The following is a 22845-nucleotide window of genomic DNA, read 5'->3' on the forward strand; positions in this document are numbered from 1 at the left end:
GGCTAATGCCCGAAACGTCGATTCTCCTGTTCCCTAGATGCTGCCTGACCTGCTGCGCTTCTCCAGCAACACATTTCCATCTCTGATCTCCAGCATCTGCAGACCTCATTTTCTCTTCAAAGATTTCAACCTACTGCGAATCCTCTTACAAGGATGCCTTCCTTGAAGAAGCTCTCTTTCTCCCTCACATTCCTGAAGAAGGGCTAATGCCCGAAACGTCGATTCTCCTGTTCCCTAGATGCTGCCTGACCTGCTGCGCTTCTCCAGCAACACATTCCTATCTACCTGCGACTCCACTTTCAAGGAGCTATGAACCTGCACTCTCGAGGACCTTACCATTAAATGTATAAGTCCTGCTAAGATTTGCTTTCCCAAAATGCAGCACCTCGCATTTATCTGAATTAAACTCCACCTGCCACTTCTCAGCCCATTGGCCTATCTGGTCAAGATCCTGTTGTAATCTGAGGTAACCCTCTTCACTGTCCACTACATCTCCAATTTTGGTGTCATCTGCAAACTTACTAACTGTACCTCTTTTGCTCGCATCCAAATCATTTATTTAAATGACAAAATTGTAGTGTTAGATCATAATACACTCCCCCACCTTATTTTAGAACCCCTACAGCTTAGAAGCAGGCTATTCAGCTCATCAAGTCCCCACTGAGCCTCCGAAGAGCATCCCACCCAGACCCACTCTCCCCTACTCTACCCCTGTAACCCTGCGTTGCCCATGGCTAATTCTCCTAACCTGCACATCCTTTAACACCAAGAGCAATTTAGTTTGGCCAATGTGCACAACCTGGGCATCTTTGGATTGTGGAGGAAACCCACACCGACACAGGTTGGGGAGAATGTGCAAACTCCATACTGGCAGTAGCCCCCAAGGGTAGAACCGAGTCCAGGTCCCTGGAGGTGAGGTAGCGGTGCTGTCCTTATGGTTACACCAATTCTAACAAACATCAGATAATGCCTTACCAAGACTATGCCAAACAATGTAATTTCGTTTGTAGTTGTGACATGATGATTTCTACCAACCCTGATATGAGTGCCACCTTGCTGAAGTTTGCAAGACATTTTGACCAAACCATTTGAATATACTGCAATTTTGTAACATAGATTTATAGATTATACATGCAAAGTAGTGTACAGATATCTTATAAGTCACCTGCTAGGTCTTAACTGGAGTGTTCTGTTATTCTGGGCTCCACACTTCAGAAAGCAAATTGGATAAGATGTAGTTAGAGAGCATTTTGGTGACATGGAGAGAGGAGAGCCTGGCATTAGTTGGAAACATAGCAGCTCTCGTCCCTGTGACTGAGGTTCAGGTATAATGTCCACTCCAGGGCTTGAAGACAAAACTAATGCTGACACTTCAATGTAATACTGTTAGGAAATTAACTGTTGCCAGGCACCATCTGTTAGATGAAGTATTCAACCAAGGCCCTCACTGTAGGCCAGTGGGTGTGAAACGTCCAAGATTATTATTTGCAAGTAGAAAATGGCAGTTATCTCTGGTGCCCTGGTCAATATTTATCTCTCGATCAATATTACAGATTGTGTGCTGTCATCACCATTGCTTTATATGAGAGCTAGCTGAGTGCACTTTGGCTGCCATGTTTTCTGCATTCCCAAAGTGGCCATGCTTTACATAAGAACTAGGTGCAGGAATAGGCAATCTGGCCCTTCGAGCCCGTTCTGCGATTTAATAAGATCATGGCTAATCTTTTCGTGGCCTCAGCTCCACTTACCCAACCTCTCACCATAATCCTTAATTCCTTTACTATTCAAAAATTATCTATCTTAGCTTTAAAAACATGTACTGAGAAAGCCTCAACCACTTCACTGGGCAGAGAATTCCATGGATTCACAACTCTGTGGGTGAAGAAGTTCCATCTCAATTTGGTCCTGAATCTGCCCCCTTGACCTGGTTTCTCCTACAAGTGGAAACATCCTCTCTACTTTTATCTTTTCTATTCCCTTCATAATTTTCTATGTTTCCATAAGATGCCCCCCCCCCCCCATTCTTCTAAATTCCAATGAATATAATCCCAGTCTACTCAGTCTCTCCTCATGAGCCAAGCCCCTCAATTCTGGAGTCAACCCAGTGAACTTTCTCTGCACCCCTTTCTAATGCCAGCACATTCTTTCTCAAGTACTTGGCCACTTTTGGAATATTGTGTGCAATTCTGGTCTCCCTCCTATAGGCAGAATGTTGTGAAACTTGAAAAGGTTCAGAAAAGATTTACAAGGATGTTGCCAGAGTCAGAGGGTCTGAGCTAGAAGGAAAGGCTGAATAGGCAGTGGCCGTTTTCTCTGGAGTGCTGGAGGCTGAGGGGTGACCTTATAAAGGTTTATAAAATTGTGAGGGGCATGGATAGAGTAAATGGGTAAGGTCTTTTCCCTGTAGTAGGGAATCCAGAACTAGAGGGCATAGGTTTAGGGTTAGAGGGGAAAGATTTAAAAGGGGCGTAAGGAGCAACTTTTTCATGCAAAGGGTGGTGTGTGTATGGAATGAGCTGCCAGGGGAAGTGGTGGAGGCTGGTACAACATTTAAAAAGCATGAGAATGGGTATATGAATAGGAAGGGTATATGAATAGGGAGGGTTTTGAGGGATATGAGCCAAATGTTGGCAAGTTGGAGTAATCAGTTTAGGATATCTGGTTGGCATGGGCAAGTTCGACCAAAGGATCTCAAGTCTTTTGAATGTTATAATTGTACCAACAGCCTCCAGTTTCTCTGGCAGCTCATTTCGGACATGCACCCTCTGCATGAAAATGTTTCCACTTAGGTCCCTTTTAAATCTTTCTCCTTTCATCCTAAATCTATGCCCTGTCATTTTGGACTCCCCTACCCTGGGAACAAGACCTTGACTATTCACACTATACATGTCCTTCACAATTTAATAAACCTCTACAAAGGTCACCCCTCAGCCTTTTGATGCTTCAGGAAAACAGCCCCAGCCTATTCAGCCTCTCCCTATAGCTCAAACCCTCCAACCCTGGCAACATCCTTGTAAATCTTTTCTGCACCCTTTCAAGTTTCACAATATCTTTCCTATAGCAGGGAGACTAGATGCTAGCGTGGAAAGCATTTCTCTATTTGGCTTAAGTTCTTTATTACCATGTTACTTGGTCTTGCTAAAAATAACTACTGTTGGCTGGTACAGCTTGCCTTGCACTATCTCCATTTAATGTAAAACATTTGTGAGGAATTCAAGACTTTCAAGTTGCAACTTCCTCTATGCTAATAACTGTGTGTACGATTAATGCACTGGATCCCATGTTAAAGTGTTACCCTTGAAGGTGTGAGTAAGATGATATGATGACATATAGTATGTTCTCAACATTCTCTGTTGCATTGTATGGTTTCTTGCAGTTTTCATGTTGCACACACTATTGTGTGGGCTCCGGTAAAAGCAGCCTACTATCAAATGTTCTAGGCATCTATGGACGACTCTGCTCACGACCACCAAAAGGTGAGTTATTTTGAAATTCTAACTATATTTGTAATTGCTATAGTTGTATTTAATCAGTTTCCCCTCACACCACCATTTAATTCTGAATTTTTTTCTATTTCTCAAATTATTTATAAACTGATATTGGAGTTAAAGCACAGGTTTGGATCTGCATTTCTTAAATTGAGTTAATGGATTTTAGCTGTCAATTGTGGACTGTCAGGCATTTTTCTACATGGTGGGACAAGTTACCCCGTAGACTCTTGAGATGCAGTTTTCAATGATTAGTTTCAGAACTTATGGCCAGGATCAGGATGCTTCCTGATCCACCATCTGAGGATATTGTAAAGATGTCCAAGAAAAGAGCAAAAAAAATTAAATCTGCATATGTGTATTGAATATCAAGATATAAAGATGTGCAATTGCTTGTTTGCCGATTACCCAAGTCTGGAAGGAGCAGTTCCTGAGGTATACTGTGTAGACTTCAGATCTTGGAAATTTGTATAACAGTCTTCCATTTGCATATAGCCTGACGTGAGTCTCTTTGTAAAGCAGACAGACTGCACTGGATGGTAAAGTGGAAATAAAACACGTGTAGATTTCTGTTTCTGCCATGCCATCCTGTCACCAGATGTTTAGAGGTGCTACTGAAACTGGCAAAAGGTGGCAAGTAGTGTTCTACAGGCAGGACTACTGGAACTGTTGCTATTAACCATTTAGAACCATATCCGTTGTTGGCAGTTGCCATTTTATCACTTTGCAGTAACATGATGTTAACTTGTGTCTATGCATGTGCAGTCACTGCAGCACCTTGCAGTGATATTAAAAATAAAAATAGCCTCTTAAAGTATAACAACTTGTTTTTAATATTTTCTTTGTTATGCATTGTCTTTTTTTCAGATTGCTAAGCAAGTATGAGTTGGTAATAGCTAAATTGGAAAATTAAATTAATTTTACAAGCAGAAATCAAAATTGGTGCTCCCTGGATAGTAAGGGCATCAGGAGCATTTGTACATTACCATTTAGATCACACACTAACCTGGTAAATGCATATGTAATTTTTCCTAGAATTCCGCACTAGCAGCACTATGGTTATACCTTTACCACATGGGCTTCAGCAGATCACAAATGATGGGTGGTTAATCCTCACACCCTTGAATGAATAAAAAGAAACCTGCTGAATTGTTGCTGAAATATAAAATGGTCAACTGTAAAACTTAATAAGTTTTCAGCAAAAGTTTTAAGTTGACAGTGGATTACAATTTTTTCACTTCTTGTATTCGAGTAAAATACTTTACATTGACTAATATGTTTCTCAGTATATTTACTCTGGATTTATCAATCCTGATTTTTAAAATGGTAAAAAAAAATTTCAAAGTGTAGGGACTAAGTTGTCATGGCTAGCATAATTCTACACCTTTTAATAACTCAAAATCGCCTTTTTTCACTTGAAGATTTGCTAATGATTCCAAGAGCGTTTAAAATATGTAGGTAAATCACCTAGTTTTGAGATAAGTGGATTTTGGGTTGAGTTGATAAGTAAACGAGAACAAGATTAAGAGCTAATCCACCTTGGGCAATCTACAGGTTATCCACCACAGCACCAGTATTTAAACATAAGTACTGTATGCATTCCCACAGGCGTCCCACTAAGATTGCTCTAAATTAAACTGCATCCCAACACGAGGCTGAGTCAAATGTAGAAAATGCTGGAGAAATTCAGGTCTGGCCACATTTGTGGGGAGAGAAATGGTGTTAAAAGTTGTGAGTTGAATGTAACTTTTTCAGAACTGAATCATGTATTTTCTTGTGTCGACCCTTAGAGATACCTAGAAAAGCTTAACTTTGCTCATTCTGTAAGTAGTTCTTAAGCTGACTTTTATATTAACATTTTCAAACATATAGAGTTTTGTTTTAGGTTTTGAAAAATATTTTCCAAACAAAAAGTCCAGAAGCACAAGTGAATCATCTAATGGATCATCCAGTGAGGCGAAAGGTAGTTTATTAAGATCATATCATAATTTCTAAATGATTTGCACAAATTTATAATTTTTATTTACGTTAAAATGGTGACATAGACTGCTTTCCTACAGTATATTACACTTGTAAGCAACTATTCCCATTACATAATTTGCACTGTAGTTGCATTCATTCGTTCTGTACATGCCATTCTGCTATAATGTGATAGTTGTTCCTCTGCAACCTTGTGCAATAGAAAATTATGCTGTAGAAGATCACTAATAGAAAATCGCTGTAAAATTTGCATGATCCAAAGAACATCCACAATTTGTCAGTCACGTTATAGCCAGTTTGCGTGTTATCGCAGAACAACCTGTAAGTCTTTCTGACTAGCTAAAAGCAGTAAGTTTTTTCACCATTCTCATTGCATGTTCACAAGGTATGCAAGCCTGAATACTTAAAAATGGAATCTGGTCAGTTTCTCATTGACAGCAACTTATTGCATATTCCACAGAAGCAAAATCCACAAATTCTCAACGTTCAGGGAGCAATGGTGCTGGTGGAGGAAGTGGAGGAAAGAAAGGAGGCAGAAAAGATGAGTCTACCTGGTGGACTAGATTACAAAAGGTAATTTTAAAAGAGTATTAATTCATGGATGTTGTTGCACTGAATGGGCTGTTTTTTTCCTTTTGAGAAGGTGGTGAACTATCACCTTGAATCACTAGTCCATTTGAGGTAGCTACATCCACAATACTTTTAGTGAGGGAATTCTTGGATTTTCACTCAGCCATCCTGGCTGTTGTAGACCATAGCGATCATCAGTTTTAAAGTGCACTTCTGCAGTACAACTTGAACATGATACCCACTGCTGTCTTGGATGGTGTCATGCTTTTTGAATGTTGGAATGACTATTATATAATAAAGCACAAGAATAGTACAGTAGTGAAAAACTATCTTCATTTGCTGAGTTCAGATTTACGGTTGTGATAGGAAACAGCAAAGGAAAGAAGTCTCTGGTGGGAGTAATTTATAAGTCCACCAACAGTAACTACATGGTAAGACTGAATATAAATTCGTAAATAGTGGGGGCTTTAAGAAAGGTGCAGCAGTAATGATGGAAAATTTTAATCTTCATGTAGATTAGATGTATCAATTTGACAAAGATTTGTTGGAGTGTCTCCAGAACCTTTTTCAAAGAGCAATGTATTGTCGAAACAATCAGGGTTCACACTATTTTAAACCAACCAATGTATAGTGAATTGGGGTTAATTAATAACCTCACAGTAAAGGATCATCTAGGTAAGTGAGATTGTGATATGATAGTATATTTGCATTCAGATTGAAGGTGAAGAATGTGGGTCCGAAGCTAAATTATTAAACTTAAAAAAAAGACAGTTGCAAGGGTAGAGGATAAGTAGGCTAAACACAAAAGGGAAAATAGATTAACAGGTAGCGAAGGAGTTATTTCACAGCTCATAACAAAAGTTTATTCCCTTCAGAAAGAGAAAGTCTGAGAACAATGCACCGTCTCTGGATAACTGAGGAGATTAAGGAAGGCAACAAATTGAAAAAAAATATGCAATACTACGAAAATAAGTGGTAGATCAGAAGATTGTTTTTAAAATAGAAACTAGCAAAAATATGTTTTAAAATGTTGAGGACAAAATTGAAGCAAATCATAAACATAAAAAGACAGTAAAAATGTCTACAAATATATAAAAAGTAAAAAAAATAGCTGAAGTCAGCTTTAGTCCCTTGGAAGGTGAGACTGGGGAATTAATACTGGGAATCATGGAAATGGTTGAGACTTTGACCTCGCTGCATTTATTCTAAGTGGTCTACTCTTCCTGTCCCACTCTAGGCACCTTAGAAAGGATAAATTGGCGTGGGAAGGAATACAATGTAGGTTTACAAGAATGATACCTGGACTTCAGGGTTAAGTTATGAGAAGATTATACAAATTGGATTTAATTTCTCTAGAAGATTAAGGGGTGTTGCCAGCTGGGCCAGCATTTATTGCTGATCCCTAATTGCCCAGAGGGCAGTTTAGAGTCAACCCTATTTTCACTGGTTGGACACTTTAGAACCAAGAGACATAGTCTAAAAGGTAGGGCCAGACCATTCATAGAACATAGAACAATACAGCGCAGTACAGGCCCTTTGGCCCTCGGTGTTGCGCCGATCCAAGCCCACCTAACCTATACTAACCTTCCTCACTGTCAACAACTCCTCCGACTTTCGTATCATTCAGGAGGTACGCTAGGAAGCACTTCTATGCACAGAGTGATAAAAAGTTGGAATTCTCTTCCACAAATGGCAGTGGATGGCAAGTACAGCAAAATTTGACTTAAACACAACCTTATGAACTGGCCTCTTGATAAACTGGCAAATATTATATACCACAAATGTTGTGAAGTTTACTACATTATTCTGTCTAATTATTACAGTTTTAAAATTTATTTACCTCAGTGTAAGTATACTTGGTCAATCGAATGACCACACAAAATAGCAACAGTTGATTCAATTTTGAGCCAATTTCTTTTCAAATACCACAATCTACTGCGATGTTTGAGTAGTTAGTTGAGCGTGCAAGCGAGAAGGCTGACTGCCAGCAGGTTTCAATTTAAGTCCAAGTTGCATTATTATTTGTGATTTATGCTGTAAATAAAGTATATCAGTGCTGTGTATAACCCCGTGTTATGTTTGTATTACTTAGTGTGTGTTTCTACATCGTTTATGTGCACTTCTTAATATTATCCAGAATATTTGATTAATTGGCATACACCTGGTCCCATAAGTGACAATAAAGGGTTTACTATATATGGAATTAGGTCAATTATGGTCTCATTAAATGCGATATTCCTTTTTACTGTGTATTATCAATTGATTTAAATCAGTATTTTAGTGCAACACATTTGCTGCACATAAAGTATTCACTTGATCTGTATTGATTAATATTGTACTTCACTTATATCATACTGTATTTAAGATTTCTTGTTTTTACTTTCCAGGGTGATATTCCATGGGATGATAAAGAATTTCGATTTTACTTTCTAGGAGGTGCAGCATTTTGGGCAACTGTTGCATATTACATTTTCTTCAGGAATGTTGGCAGGGAAATTACTTGGAAGGACTTTGTTAACAATTACCTTTCTAAAGGAATTGTAAGTGATAAAATATTGGGTATGTCTTATTATTGTTAAATGTACTGTTGCTCAATATAGAGAAGGACCCTTGATGTGTAAAATGCATACATGAATCAAATATTTTCAACAAGTATACAATCAGGAATTCTTTTTAACCTGTAGTTATAGTTTCTAATATTCTGATCAACGTGGTTAGGGGCACTGGTTCATAGGCTTAGGCTTTGACTTTGAGAGGCAATCTTTAATACATTGATTTCCAGGAAGTTTTTGTAATTTTAGGGATAATCTTCAAGGTTCTTTCAATATCTAGAAGTGTGTTGACATTGTCATTTTGTCATTGTGACAAGTTTAAACATTGAAAAATACTTCAAAATCACTAGAGAATGTAGTTTTGATTTCTGGCACCAACTGTTTAAAAAAAAAATGAATCTATGCCACCCTTCTAAACCTTAAAAATCAAACAATTTTCACCAGTTTTGCTAGATTTATCTTATTCTGAAGATTCTCACTTCCTCAGCGCATTCCTGTAAAATAACTACTATTCCAATTATCTCTTTAGCATCTGATCCTCTTTATCATTTTATTCTTCAGGTTTTGTTTAAGTAGAATTCTGCTTTTTAGGTGATTTGTTGTTTGTAAAGTGTTCCTAGTGGGTTGAACAATTTTGATGGCCTTCAGTCAAGTTCCATTAATTGGGTTAGTTGCAATAGTTGATTGCCCTGCTTTTAAATTAATCTGACTTGGTCTCCTTGGCTTACTGTACCACCTTTGTGTCAACTACTTCACTGGGCAAGGAATTCCATAGATTAACAACCCTCTGGGTAAAGAACTTCCTTCTCAATTCAGTCCTAAGTCTGCTCCCTCTAACCTTGAGGCTATGTCCTGAAGAAGGGCTTATGCACGAAACGTCGATTCTCCTGTTCCCTGGATGCTGCCTGACCTGCTGCGCTTTTCCAGCAACACATTTTCAGCTCTGATCTCCAGCATCTGCAGACCTCACTTTCTCCTCAAAGATGGTACCACCTTTTAATCAACCTGATAGATTGATGTCTGAAAGCATCCATTCACAGTAGCAAAAAGCAAATTTGCCTTGTTCACTGCTTGATTATGGATATAAAATCTGTCTGGCTGCTTAATTCATGAGCTAAATAAATTGAGGCATATCTTATGCATTCTCTCTTCTAAATTGAAATTGTGCATTTTAAGCATGCAAAAAATATTCATAAGAACTAGGAGCAGGAGTAGACCGTCTGGCCCTTTGAGCCTGTTCTGCCACTCAATAAGATCATGGTCTTTTCATGGACTCAGATCTGCTTACCTGGGTGCTCTCAGTATCCCTTAATTCAATTTTTGTTTAAAATAAAAACTACCTTAGTTTTGAAAACATTTACTGAAGTAGTGTCAACTACTTCACTGGGCAAGGAATTCCATAGATTAACAACCCTCTGGGTAAAGAACTTCCTTCTCAATTCAGTCCTAAGTCTGCTCCCCCTAACCTTGAGGCTATGTCCTCTTGTCCGAGTTTCACCTGCCAGTGGAAACATCCTCTCTACTTCTAACTTATCTATTCCATTCACAATTTTATGTTTCATTAAGATCCCCTCAATTTTCTGAATTCCAATGAATATAATCCCAATCTACTCAGTCTCTCTTGATATGCCAACTCCCTCAACTCTGGAATAAACCTAACGAACCTCCTCTGCACCCACTCCAATGCCAGTACATCCTTTCTCAAATAAAGAAACCAAACTGCCACAGTCCCCCAGCTGTGGCCTCGCCAGCACCTTGTATAGCTGCAACATAATCTCTTTGCTTTTAAATCAATCCTTTAGCAATAAAGGACAAAATTCCATTTGCCTTCCTAATTACTTGTTGTACCTGCAGACCAACCTTCTGTGTTTCATGCACAAGGGCACCCAGGTCCCTCTGCATAGCAGCATGCTGTAACTTTTCACCATTCAAGTAATATTCCTTTTTATTATTACTCCCACCAAAATATATGATTTTATATTTATTTACATTGTATTCCATCTGCCAGATCTTGGTCCATTCACTCAATGTATCTATGTTCCTCTGCAAAGTTTTACAGTCCTCTGCGCACTTTGCTCTGCCACTCATTTTAGTGTCATCTGCAAACTTTGACACCCTACACGTGGTCCCCAATTCCAAAACATCTATATAAATTGTAAATAATTGCAGTCCCAACACCGATCCCTGAGGTACACCACTCATCACTGATCGCCAACCAGAATAGTGCTCATTTATCCCCACTGTTTGCTTCCTGTTAGTCAACCAATCCTCTATCCATGCTAATACTTTACCCCAACGCCATGCATCCTTATCCTATGCAGCAGCTTCTTGTGTGGCACCTTGTCGAAGGCCTTTTAGAAATCTAGGTACACCACATCCACTGGGTCCCAATTGTCCACCTTGCTTGTAATGTCTTATAGAATTCCAAATGATTTGTTAAACATGACCTGCCGTTCATGAACCCATGCTGCATCTGTTCAATGGGACAATTTCTATTGAGATGCCTTGCTATTTCTTCCTTGATAATAGACTCCAACATTTTCCCCACTACACTGGTTAAGCTAACTGGTCTATAATTCCCCATCTTTTGTTTACCTCCCTTTTTAACAGTGGCGACACTGTTCCAGAGTCCAGCAAATTTTAGAAAATTACTGTCAGTGCACTGCTATTTCTGCCACCATCTCTTTTTAGTATCTTGGGATGCATTCCATTAGGGCCAGGAGATATATCAATCCTTAGCTCCATTAGCTTGCCCAACACTACCTCTTCTGTAATAATGACTGTTTCCAGGTCCTCACCTACCTTCATCTCTGGCATGTTTTAGTATCCTCCACTGTGAACACTGATACAAAATACCCTTTCAGTGCCTCAATCATTTCATCATATCCCATAACTAAATTCCCCTTCTCATTCTGTCTCTAAAAGGCCAACATTTACTTTAGCAACTCTTTTTATTTTATATATTTATAGAAACTTTTGCTATCTGTCTTTATAATCTGTGCTAGTTTTTTCTCACTGTCGATCTTACTTTTCTTTTTAGCTCTTTTTGTGGCTTTCTGTTGACCCTTAAAGTTTTCCCAATCTTGTAGTTTCATGCAGTTTTTGGCCGCTTTTTAAGCCTTCTGTTTCAATTTGATAGCCTCCCTTATTTCCTTCGATACCCATGGCAGATTACCTCTTTACTTACAATCCTTCCTCTTGACTGGAATATGCTTTTGCTGAGCATTTTGAAAAATTGCTTTGAAGGTCCTCCACTGCTCACCAACTGTCCCACCATCAAATCTTTGTTTCCAGTCTACTTTAGCCAAGTCCTCGCTCATTCTATTGTAGTCCCCCTTCTTCAAGCTCAAGACCCTGGTTCTGGATTTTATCTTTGCACTCTCCATCTGTATTCTAAGTTTAACCATACTGTGCTCACTCTTTCCAAGATGATTCCTAACTATGAGGTCGTTAATTATTACTGTCTCATTTCACAGGACCAGATCTAGGATAAAAGTGAGGACTGCAGATGGTGGAAATCAGAGTCTAAATTAGAGTGGTGCTGGAAAAGCACAGCAGGTCAGGCAGCATCCGAGGAACAGGAAAATCAACATTTCGGGCAATAGCCCTTCATCAGGAATGAAGGCAGGGAGCCTCCATGATGGAGAGATAAATGGGAGGGAGATGGGGCTGGGGAGAAGGTACTCTTTGCTACCTTCTCCCCGGCCCTACCCCCCTCCCATTTATCTCTCCACCGTGGAGGCTCCCTGCCTTCATTCCTGATGAAGGGCTATTGCCCGAAATGTCGATTTTCCTGCTCCTCGGATGATGCCTGACCTGCTGTGCTTTTCCAGCACCCCTCAGATCTAGGATAGCTTGCTCCCTTACCAGTTCCATTACATACTGTTCAAGAAAACTATCATGGCTACACTCAACAAACTCCTCCTCAAGGCTGTCCTGACCGAGCTGGTTCAACCAATCATGTAGATTAAAATCCCCCATGATAATTGCTATAGCATTTTTACAGGCATTAAGTATTTCTTTGTTTATTGCCGGCCTCAATGTGATGTTATTATTTGGTGGCCTATAGACTACGCCTATCAGTGACTTTTTCCTCTTTAGAAATTAGAAATTCTACGCAAATGGATTCAACCTCCTTCTCCATAGAACCTGTGTCATCTCTCAGCATTGCCCTGATGTCATCCTTGAATATCAGAGCTATACCACCCCTCCCTTACCTTCCTGACTGTCCTTCTGAATAGTCTGGTTCCCCTGGATATTTAACTCCCAGTCATGACCATCCTGTAACCATGTCTCCGTAATGGCTACCAAATCGTATTCATTTGCAATGATTTGTGCCGTTAACTCATCAACTTTGTTATGAATGCTACGAGCATTCAGGTAATGTGCGTTTATGCTAGCTTTCTTACCCTCAGAATTTCAACTACCCAGTCTCCACAACTCTCTCAGCAAACCACATTTTCTTTTTTGTCCGGAAATGATAACCATTAATTTTAAAACAGTGCCTTCTTCTGGATTAACACACAAAAGGAAGCATTCTCTCCGCATCCACATTGTCAAAATCATTCAGCCTCCTATAAACTGCGATTAAGTAACCCACCCCTCTTAGTGGAATTTGTCCTTCAACAAAATGTGGGTAGCTGAACTAGAGGGGATTGCTTCTTTTACTGTCATTGTAAACCTTACCACTTTTATCTGAAATTCTAATGAATTAGGATTATGGAATACATTCCTTGGGGTTTTTGTTTTTTGGGATAACGATGAAGGTCATTTGGTGCGTTGATGTTTTATATTGACTGACTAAATAAATTATCCTTTTTGTTGCTAGGTGGACAGATTGGAAGTGGTAAATAAACGCTTTGTTAGAGTGGTTTTTGCACCAGAAAAGTTAGCTGTGGATGGGGTAAGTTGACCATGTACAAATCCAGATTTTCTCCTGGAGGATTGTTATGACTTGCTAGGTGCACTATTCTGAAGGCTGTACTGTTGTTTCTTACATAATAAAATTTTTCCAAGCCACTTTCCAGGAGTAGTTACAAATTCTAAATGGTTAACAGCAGATGGGTGCAGCACGAATCCTTGTGAGATTCCACTTCCTAGCCCCCGCCATTCAGAATGGCTATTCGTTGTCAGTAATCTACTTTCTGCCTTGCAGACAGTTGGCTATTCATTCTGATCTTGATTCCATGAATTGACCTTTTATATTATGTGGTACTTTGTTGAAAGCATATGGGAATTCTGTGTATATTATGTTAACTTCATTAATCTTGTCATCTTTTTATTTAATCATGAGATGAGAGTGTCACTGACTGGGCCAGTATTTATTGTCTACCTCAATCCCATGAGTATGTGGTGGCAAGCTATCTTCTTGAACTGTTGCACTCTATTTGCAATATTTTGCTTTTGTGCCAATATGTAATTATTAATGCCTTAATATCTATAGTAAAATGTAAATATAATGAACATAGTTTCAATGTATTTTAGTGGTGATTACAGTCTTATTCCACTTCTTAATGACTATCCATTTTGTTGGTTACCTTTTGAATCCTCTGATAAATGTTTAAACTAGACATTTTTGACATAGAACTTTGTCTTGGCACATATCACTCAAGCTGGTCATTACTTATTTCAATACTTTTTTTAAGCAAATAATGATTTTGATTAGATTAGATTACATTACAGTATGGAAACATTTTGATTGTATTCAAATATAATTTGAGCTTTTATCAGTCATTTCTGTTTTGCTCTGTGATCGGGTATACTCCTCGGGAGAGCTCTACCCTGAGAAGCAAAATATGACTCGCGTACAACACTTCTTTAAAAAAAAAAGCACAGAAAATTGCAGATGCTCAAAAACAGAAATTGCTGGAAAACCTGAGCAGGGTCTGGCACCATCTGTGGAGAGAAAGCAGAATTAACATTTCGAGTCCAATGACCTTGCTTAAGAATGGATTGTAGTTTGGCAAATGTTAGTTCGTGTGCTGAAGATGGGATGGCAGTGGGTGGGGGAAGCAGTATACGGTCGGTGGAGATGGAGCCCAGAGTGAAAGAAGTCAGTTGGGTAGACAAAGAAATGGATAAAGGTCAACCTGGATAGCTGCTAATGAGGCCTGTTACTGGCTGACAATGGGTTGTTCTGGTAGCAGCCGAGTAATTTTAGGGCCTGAGCCCTATGTCCTTACCCTAACCCCTACACCCCAGCCCACAAGGTCTGGTGTCTGGGGGCTGGGATAAGGGCATGGGAGAAGGTGCTCCAGCCTTAAACTGACCAAACTTAATATTGATTCCAGACGGCTGTAGGGACCCCAGTGGAAAATGAGATGCTGCTCCTTCACTTAAAGCTGAGCTTCGCTGGAGCACTGCAGCAAGCCTAAGAGAGAGGTATTGGCTTGTGCTAGAGATGTGTTGAAGTGGCAGGCAAGAGGAAGTTCAGAGTCATTTTTGCAGCAGAATGTAGGTTTTCTGTTGAACAGTCACCCAATCTGCGATTTGTCCCTCGTGTAAAGCACACACATTATGAGCAATGAATATAACAGTCTCGATTGAGAGAAGTGCAGGTAAATTACTGCTTCACCTGGAAAGTGTGTCTGGGGCCTTGGATAGCAAGGAGCAAGCATGTAAATAGACAGACATTGCAGCTTCTGCGATTGTATGGGATGGTGCCATGGGGGATTAGGGAGGTGTTGGGAGTAGACCAGGGTGTCCTGGAAGAAATAATCCCTGCAGAAGACTAACAAGAGAAGGGAGGGGAATGTGTGTCTGGTGGTAGCATCTCACTGGATGTGGTAGAAGTCTTTGGATGTAGTTGCTGGTGGAGTGTTAAGCGAGGACCAGCAGGACCATGTCACTGTTGTGGGAGAGAAGAGGAGGAGTGAGGGCAGAAGTGCGGGAGATGGGTTGAATATGGCTGTAGCTCATCGCAAGCTGGACGAACCACATCTCATTTTCTGATAGGGGACCTGACAGCCTTCAGGACTAGATATCTAATTCAGTAATTTTAGGGCCTGAGCCCTATGTCCTTACCCCAACCCCGACACCCCAGACCTTGTGATATGGACTGCTACCTCAAACAACCCATTGTCAGTCACTAATGGTTCCAATTAGCTGCTGTTGATTCACCCAGGCTGACCTTTACCCATCACTTTGTCTGACCAACTTTCTTTTTTTCTCTCTCTCTCTCTCTGGGATCCATCTCCACCTATCATTTAGACCCCCTGTCCCCACCCAGCTTCAGCATCTATACCAACCTATTTCTAGCTACCGTCAGTTCTGAAGAAGTGTCACTGGAACCGAAATGTTAATGTTAACTCTGTGTTCTCTCCACAAATGCTGCCAGACCTGCTGAGCTTTTTCAACAATTTATATTTTTACAGTATTTCTAAGCTGGTCTTACCTAGTTTTGGAGCAAACAGCTTCATTAGAAATTGGTTACATGCTGAGACAAGCAATTCAGATTCCATTAATATTCAGAAGTGTTATTACTTAGAATCCCAACAGTGTGGAAGGAGGCCATTCAGCTCATTGAGTCCACTGACTCTCTGAAGTGCGTTCCACCTAGACTCATCACTCTACCCTACTCCATGGTGCTTCATTTCCCATGGCTAATCCACCTAACCTACTCATCCCTGGACACTTTGGGCAATTTAGCATGGCCAGTGTGCCTAACCTGCACAGCTTCGGACTATGGGAGGAAACACAGAGCACCTGGCAGAAAGTCGCACAGACATGGGGAGAATATGCAAACTTCGCACACAGTTGCCCGAGGATAGAATCAAACCTGGGTCCCTGGCGCTGTGAAGTAGCAGTGCTAACCACTGAACCCCCATGCTGCTCATTTGTCTTACTGCCTTGGGAATTGGGAATCAGATGCTTGTCATAGTGATGGCTCTTACTTCCACATCAGAGAGTGAATTCAAGGTGCCTAGTATAGATTATCCAGGCCTATGTTGAAGGCGTGACTTTTGGGTGAGATGTAAACTGATGAACAAGGTCCAACAGCAGTATTCAAAGAAGGGCAGTGATATTTGCTGGTGGCTTTGCCCACCATTATTTTCAAATCAACACACCAAAATCGACTAATAGATCTCTTTGGTGTGTGCTGTGAACAAATTAACAATTGTTTGTCTGCATAACAACAGTGGCTACACTTCAAAAGCTGCAAATTCTTTGGGATGAACTGAATTCATAAATATTCTATTGATGTGCAAATGTTTGATGCCAGTTATTTAAAGTAAAGGCTATGCAGTTATGATCCATGCTGATGATGTTACTGGACAAATCGGATCCCAAAACTGGCTTGATAGTTTTTTTTTGTCTTAGCAAAGTGATCTTTCACTGAAGCACAAATACATAATGTTGTAGAGTTGGTTTTAACAAAACAACAGAAGTTTATTTTATGGAAGAAATGAAGAATAAAATTGAATAAACCAAACTATTTCATGCCCGAAACGTCAATTCTCCTGCTCCTTGGATGCTGCCTGACCTGCTGCGCTTTTCCAGCAACACATTTTCAGCAATTTACATATAAGACAAGTTTACAACATACAAGGTAAAATACAATCGCAACAACTCTCCATTAAGTGCTGCCACCAGTCAGAGAATTCCTTTTTCTATCACACAAGGTTTGACTTAGCCATAGCTTCAATTCCCTGGTCGAGAGCTTACACTGCCTCAGCTTAAAATAACCTTTTAACATTCTAACCAAACATTTCTGGTCTGAAACTTTAAATAGTTTGGACTGAGGTAAACTATTAACTGCTTAAATTGTCTGTTTTCTTTCACAGCAATTGTTATGTACCTCCAACTCCAGTCAACACTTCTGCAAAATTGCCTAAATGAATTAAAAAAGCTTTTCCAAGCTCTGGGTATTTCCCCTTAGCCAAAAGAAAATCACAGAACCTTATACCTGAAACCTAATTCACAATTATTTACTGTGTTTGTTCATAAAACTCCTCCAATGTAAACTGATCCCCATTTGCTTCCAAGAACTATCTCCCTAATATTGTTTTAAACAGACCAAATATCCCACTAGTTCACGATTCAAGCTCTAAATTAAATGATTTTAAAATATATTTTCAGTCATGTACACTGCATTATGATGTTACCTCATGCTTTCAAACTTCTCTGGAAAAAATAAAAGTAATTCGGACCATTTTCAATTTTTCAGCAACTCAGACTTAATAGAGGGAGGGGCCATACTGGTCCTGGTATTGGGAATAAGCACCGGCAGGAGATCAAGTTTCAGTAGGGGAGCATTTTGCGATGATTTTGGATATTTATGGATAAGGACAAGAGTGGACCTTGGATGAAGGTGCTAAATTAGGGCAAGACCAACTATAACTGAATTAGGTAAGAATTGGAGAATGTGGATTGGGAGCAGCTGTTCGAGGGCAAATCTACAACTAATGTTTGGGAGTATTTTAAAGACCAGTTGATTAGAATGCAGGACAGACATGCTCCTGTGAAAATGAAGGGCAGGATTCTGGAATCTTGGAAGACTGGATAGTATCAGCTTAATCAAAATTAAGGAAGTTTACCTAAGGTTTAGGCAAGTAAAAACAAAGTACTTGGAGAATATAGAGAGAGTAGGACGGAGTGAGGAGGGCTAAAAGGGGCCATAAAATGTCTTTGACCAGCAGGGTTAAGGAGAATCTCAAAGCATTTTATACATGCATTAGGAACAAGAAGATCGGGAGGGAGCTGACCTACTCCAGAATAAAGGATGGAGGTTCTGTGAGGAGCCAGAGGAAATGGGTGAGATCCTTAATGAGCACTTTACATAGATATTCACCAACATGAGGGATGTTGATTTTAGAGAAAGATGTGTGAATACTCTTGGGCAGGTCAACATAATGAAGGAAGTGTTGTGTGTTTTGAAATGTTAAGGTAGACAAAGACCCAGGGCCAGTCAGGATCTATCCTAGGATACCATGGGAGGCAAAGGAGGAAATAGCTGGGGCTTTAACAGATACCTTTGCATTCTCCTGGCCTCAGGTGAGGTTCCAGAGAATGGGAGAATGGCCAGTGGTGTTCTTTTTGTTTAAGAATGGAAACAGCGATGATAATATGCTGGTGAATCTGATGTCAGTTGTTGGGAAACTCTTGGAGAGGGTACTGAGGCACAGGATTTGTTCACATTTGGAAGCGAATGGACTTGTTAGTGATAGGCAACATGAATTTGTCCGGGCAAGGTCTCACTAACTTGATTGAGTTTTTTGAGGAATGACTGGAATGACTGATAAAGGAAGGGCAGTGCTGTTGTCTATGTGGACTTTAGTAAGGCATTTTATAAGGTACCTCATAGCAAGTTGATACAAAAAAGAGTCTTATGGGATCCGGGGGTGTACTGGCAAGATGAATACAGAACTGGCTTGGTCATAAAAGACAGGTGGAAGGGTGCTTTTTGAATAGAGATCAGTCACTCGTGGTGTTCTGCAGGAATCAGTGCTGGGACCTTTGTTGTTGTAATATATATAAATGGTCTGGGGGAAAAGATAGGTTGTCTGATTAGTAAGTTTGTGGATGATGCCAAAATTGGCGGAGTGGTCAATAGTGAAGAGGATTGTCAAAGGATACAGCGGGATGTAAATAAATTGCAGATTTGGGCAAAGAAAAGGCAGGTGAACTTGAATCTGGACACATTGCAAGGTGATGCATTTTGGAAGTGCAAATTATACAATAAGTGACAGAACTCTTGGGAGCATTGACATACTGAGGGATTTGGGTGTACATATCCCTGAAAGTGGCAACGCAGGTGAATTAGGTGGTGGTCTCAAAGGCGTATGTTACACTTGCCTTCATTGGCCAGGGCACCAAATATAAAAATTGTCAAGTTATGTTGCAACTGTATAAAACTTTAGTTAGGCCACATTTGGTATGTTGTGTGCAGTTCTGGTCACCATCCTACCAGACAGACGTGGATGCATTCGAAAGGGTGCTGAGAAGGTTTACCAGGATGTGCCCTGGTCTGGAGAGTTTTAATTATGAGAAGAGGTTGGATAAATTCATATTTTCACTGGAAAGGCAGACTGAGAGGTGACCTGATAGAGGTCTACAAAATTGAGAGGCCTCGGTAGGATGGAAAGTAAGAGGCGTTTTCCCAAGGTGGAAAGGTTAACTACAAGTGGGCACGGGTTCAAGGTGAGAAGGAAAAGGTTTGGGGGAGCAGTGCAGGGACGCTTTTTCACACAAAAGGTAGTGGGTGCTTGGAACTCACTGTCAGTGGAGGTGGTGAAAGCAGGCATGTTAGCAACATTTAAGGTGTATCTTGATAGAAATGTAAATGGAACACAGATGAATAGAAACCACGTATGGGCAATAAGTAGTGGATCTAAATAAGGATTAGCAATTGGTGCAGGCTTCATGGGATGAAGGGCCTGTTCCTGTGCTGTGTTGTATTAGTAAGCCAATTGAAGGTGGAACATAGAGATCATATTCTATTAAACATCTATCCAGTTTTTAATCACTCATTTAATTTATTTCCTCTATATTTGCTGCAGTATGTGTGGTTTAACATTGGTAGTGTGGATACCTTTGAACGGAATCTGGAGACGGCGCAGCAGGAGCAGGGCATAGAAGCTGAAAATAGGATACCTGTAGTATATTCAACAGAGAGTGATGGGTAAGAAATTAGTTTGTTCATGCTTAATTGCTTTATTTTAAAGAGATGTTATTTTCACTTATCTTTTTCTTAGCTTGATTCAATTTCTTTACTATTCACAATTTATGAATCATAGAATCCCTATATTCCAGTTATAGCCATTTGGCCCATCGAGTCTGCACCAACCCTCTATAAGGTATATCGTCCAGACCCTGTAACTACTTCCTATAAATATCCATAGGCATCACCAATAAAAATTTCATACATATTCATTGTGGAACCTTTTATTGTACAGTAGAAGGAAATGGGTACCGCAGTAAACGACATGTGAGTGGGTAGGTGCAACTTTTTTTTTTTGTTCCTATTTCCTGGCTTATGAGATCATAGTATTGCACAAGCTGGAACATTTTTACAAACTTGTAGCAAAGTGTCTTGATGGCTGCATGAAATGCAATGAATTCAATATTTGTTTTTAGTTATGAATGACCTAATTAGTCGGTTGCATCTCTGACTAAGAAATGAGATTCCAAATCCAACTTGTGCCGTTTTTGGATTTGACCAATAAAGTGAATTCTGTGAGTCAGAGGTTGCTGACAAAAGGAAAATTGCTCAATGTCCATGCATTACACTTCCTATGCAGTATTCAGCTGTAAAGTTGTTTGCCCAAGGGATTAAAAAAGTAAATAATTATTCCCTTTCTTAGCCTTAATTGATTTTGCAACTTCTATAGAATAGAATGGTATGACACCATCGCCTGTTGCTGATATTACCCCTCGTTCATAAATAATTACACTGCTTGTGGTACATTCGATTATACAGCAATGACACTCGCCCTTGGCTGATATTGTCCTGATCTGTTGCATCTTGTTCTTTTTGGCTGTTCCCGCCCATTTCGGCCATCCTCTGCTGGTTCCTCTTGTTCCAGAGCCTCCAAGTGACTGGGTGAATGAGACCTATCTTGTCTAAATAGAATGAAATGTCAACATAAGGCAGGTGAAGAACTGTTCAGCACTGTCCACATGGTTCTCTTTCCTGACTTAGCACTTCCCTTTGCATTGGCCACAGATAACCTATCTACCCCGTCATGGATAACTATCTCCGCTTGAGCTCTGACCACCTCTTTTTTGTCGTAGCTGTGACCTTGGACACTTGTGCATTGACCCTGGAGCTGCAAGCCTCGTAGCTTCAGTCACCCAGTCCTCCCTTTGCCTCCCATCCTATTTGCCCTGTAACATTTCAACCTCTCTTGTCATGTTTGCGATCACAAAATCAAAGACCCACTTTCCCCTTTATCCGGCGGCCTCGCTCTATCCCATGCAATCCTTCAAGGCCTGGCACAGCCTGCCTTCTTGCAGCCGTGACCCAATGTTCTGAGACAGCAACCACCTTCATTCCACAGACAAGTATCCTGACCTCCCTAAACAGTCAACACTGTCCCTCCCATTGATAGCTATACACTGTGACCTCCCTGGACAATTGTCACCCAAGTTCAATGCAACAGTTTGGTCTCCTTTCCCCTGGCTGAGAAACATTCCCAATATAAAACCAGCTGATCCTGTTCATTCCGAATCCTCAAGGAAGGCCACTTCACCTGCTGCACACTATCTTTAACCAGTCAGAACTCCGAAGGCACATGTTTCTCATTTGCTGATGACTTAATCACAAAGGCACATTTTAATATGGCAACCATATGTTACAACGATGAGTATTCTTGACTTGTTAATTCTTGACTTTAAAAAGGTTCCTGCAGCTTCCCATTGGGAATCTGTCTTTCATCTACTTTCCACTTAATTACCAACTCTTAGCCGGTCTTGAAAAGCTATCATTTCACCCTTTGCACAATTCGGTGCCCCTTTCCTACTCACAGTAGCAACATTACCACCCAGGGTGATATTTGTTATAAAAAATCAATCTCCAGTCTGTATATTTTCCCTTTTAATTTTCCTGGTCCTCATCACAAGTCTAGAATAAATCTGAACTTGTTTATTAATTGTTTGGTATGTGGATGATGACTTTTACTGCTGTCTCGAGTTGACATATGGCCATGGTCAAGTTTCTTGAAGCTGTTTGATACAATTTTGTGACTTGCTAGGCTACTTTAGATACAGTAAAGAGTCAACTTTTAGTATAATCTAGGAGTTATAGATGGGCTGTAATGTTTACGACCAGCATATTTGCTTGCTTAAAGGTTGCTTGTGGTACATTCGATTACACAGCAATGACACTCGCCCTTGGGTTGATATTGTCCTGATATTGTCCTGATTTGTTGCATCTTGTTCTTTCTGGCTGTTCCCGCCCATTACACAGCATATGCTCAGTGATGCCAGCGTTTTATTTTCAATTATTTCTAACTGAATTCAAGTTCTCAAACTCTATTTGGTGTCATTTGGCTTAACTTTGTCTGGGTTGTCTAGAAAGCCATTTACGTTATTTTAATCCCTCTGTAATACAAACAGTTGGGTTTGAATTACAAGCCTTGCATACTCTCAAAATGATTGCTACAATCATTCTCTGAAAAAGTTTGTTATATAATATAATATTCTCCTGTCTGAACGTCCATTTTGTTTCTGGTATGGATATCTTGTGTACATGAGAAGCTGAGTATTACAAAAAAGCTCAGTTGAGGGCTTGTTGCCTAGTTTTTAGCAACAGTGCT

At 40.1% G+C, this 22845-nt stretch overlaps 1 protein-coding gene across 2 annotated transcripts in view; it reads left to right on the top strand.

The window, feature by feature from the left end:
• afg3l2 (AFG3-like AAA ATPase 2) overlaps positions 1 to 22845 on the top strand; it is a 60805-nt gene that overhangs the window by 916 nt on the left and 37044 nt on the right. The window contains exons 2-7 of one of the 2 annotated variants that reach the window (XM_043687727.1): positions 3377 to 3476; positions 5361 to 5451; positions 5929 to 6041; positions 8426 to 8578; positions 13419 to 13493; positions 20089 to 20210. In XM_043687727.1, the coding sequence (XP_043543662.1) occupies positions 3447 to 3476; positions 5361 to 5451; positions 5929 to 6041; positions 8426 to 8578; positions 13419 to 13493; positions 20089 to 20210 (584 nt within the window). In that variant the 5' untranslated portion in view covers positions 3377 to 3446. The remainder of the gene's footprint in view (positions 1 to 3376; positions 3477 to 5360; positions 5452 to 5928; positions 6042 to 8425; positions 8579 to 13418; positions 13494 to 20088; positions 20211 to 22845) is intronic. The other variant, XM_043687726.1, reaches the window with a different exon arrangement.

The sequence above is a fragment of the Chiloscyllium plagiosum genome, chromosome 4 (genome assembly GCF_004010195.1).
Source record: "Chiloscyllium plagiosum isolate BGI_BamShark_2017 chromosome 4, ASM401019v2, whole genome shotgun sequence".
In the NCBI taxonomy this organism is placed as follows: Eukaryota; Metazoa; Chordata; class Chondrichthyes; order Orectolobiformes; family Hemiscylliidae; genus Chiloscyllium; species Chiloscyllium plagiosum.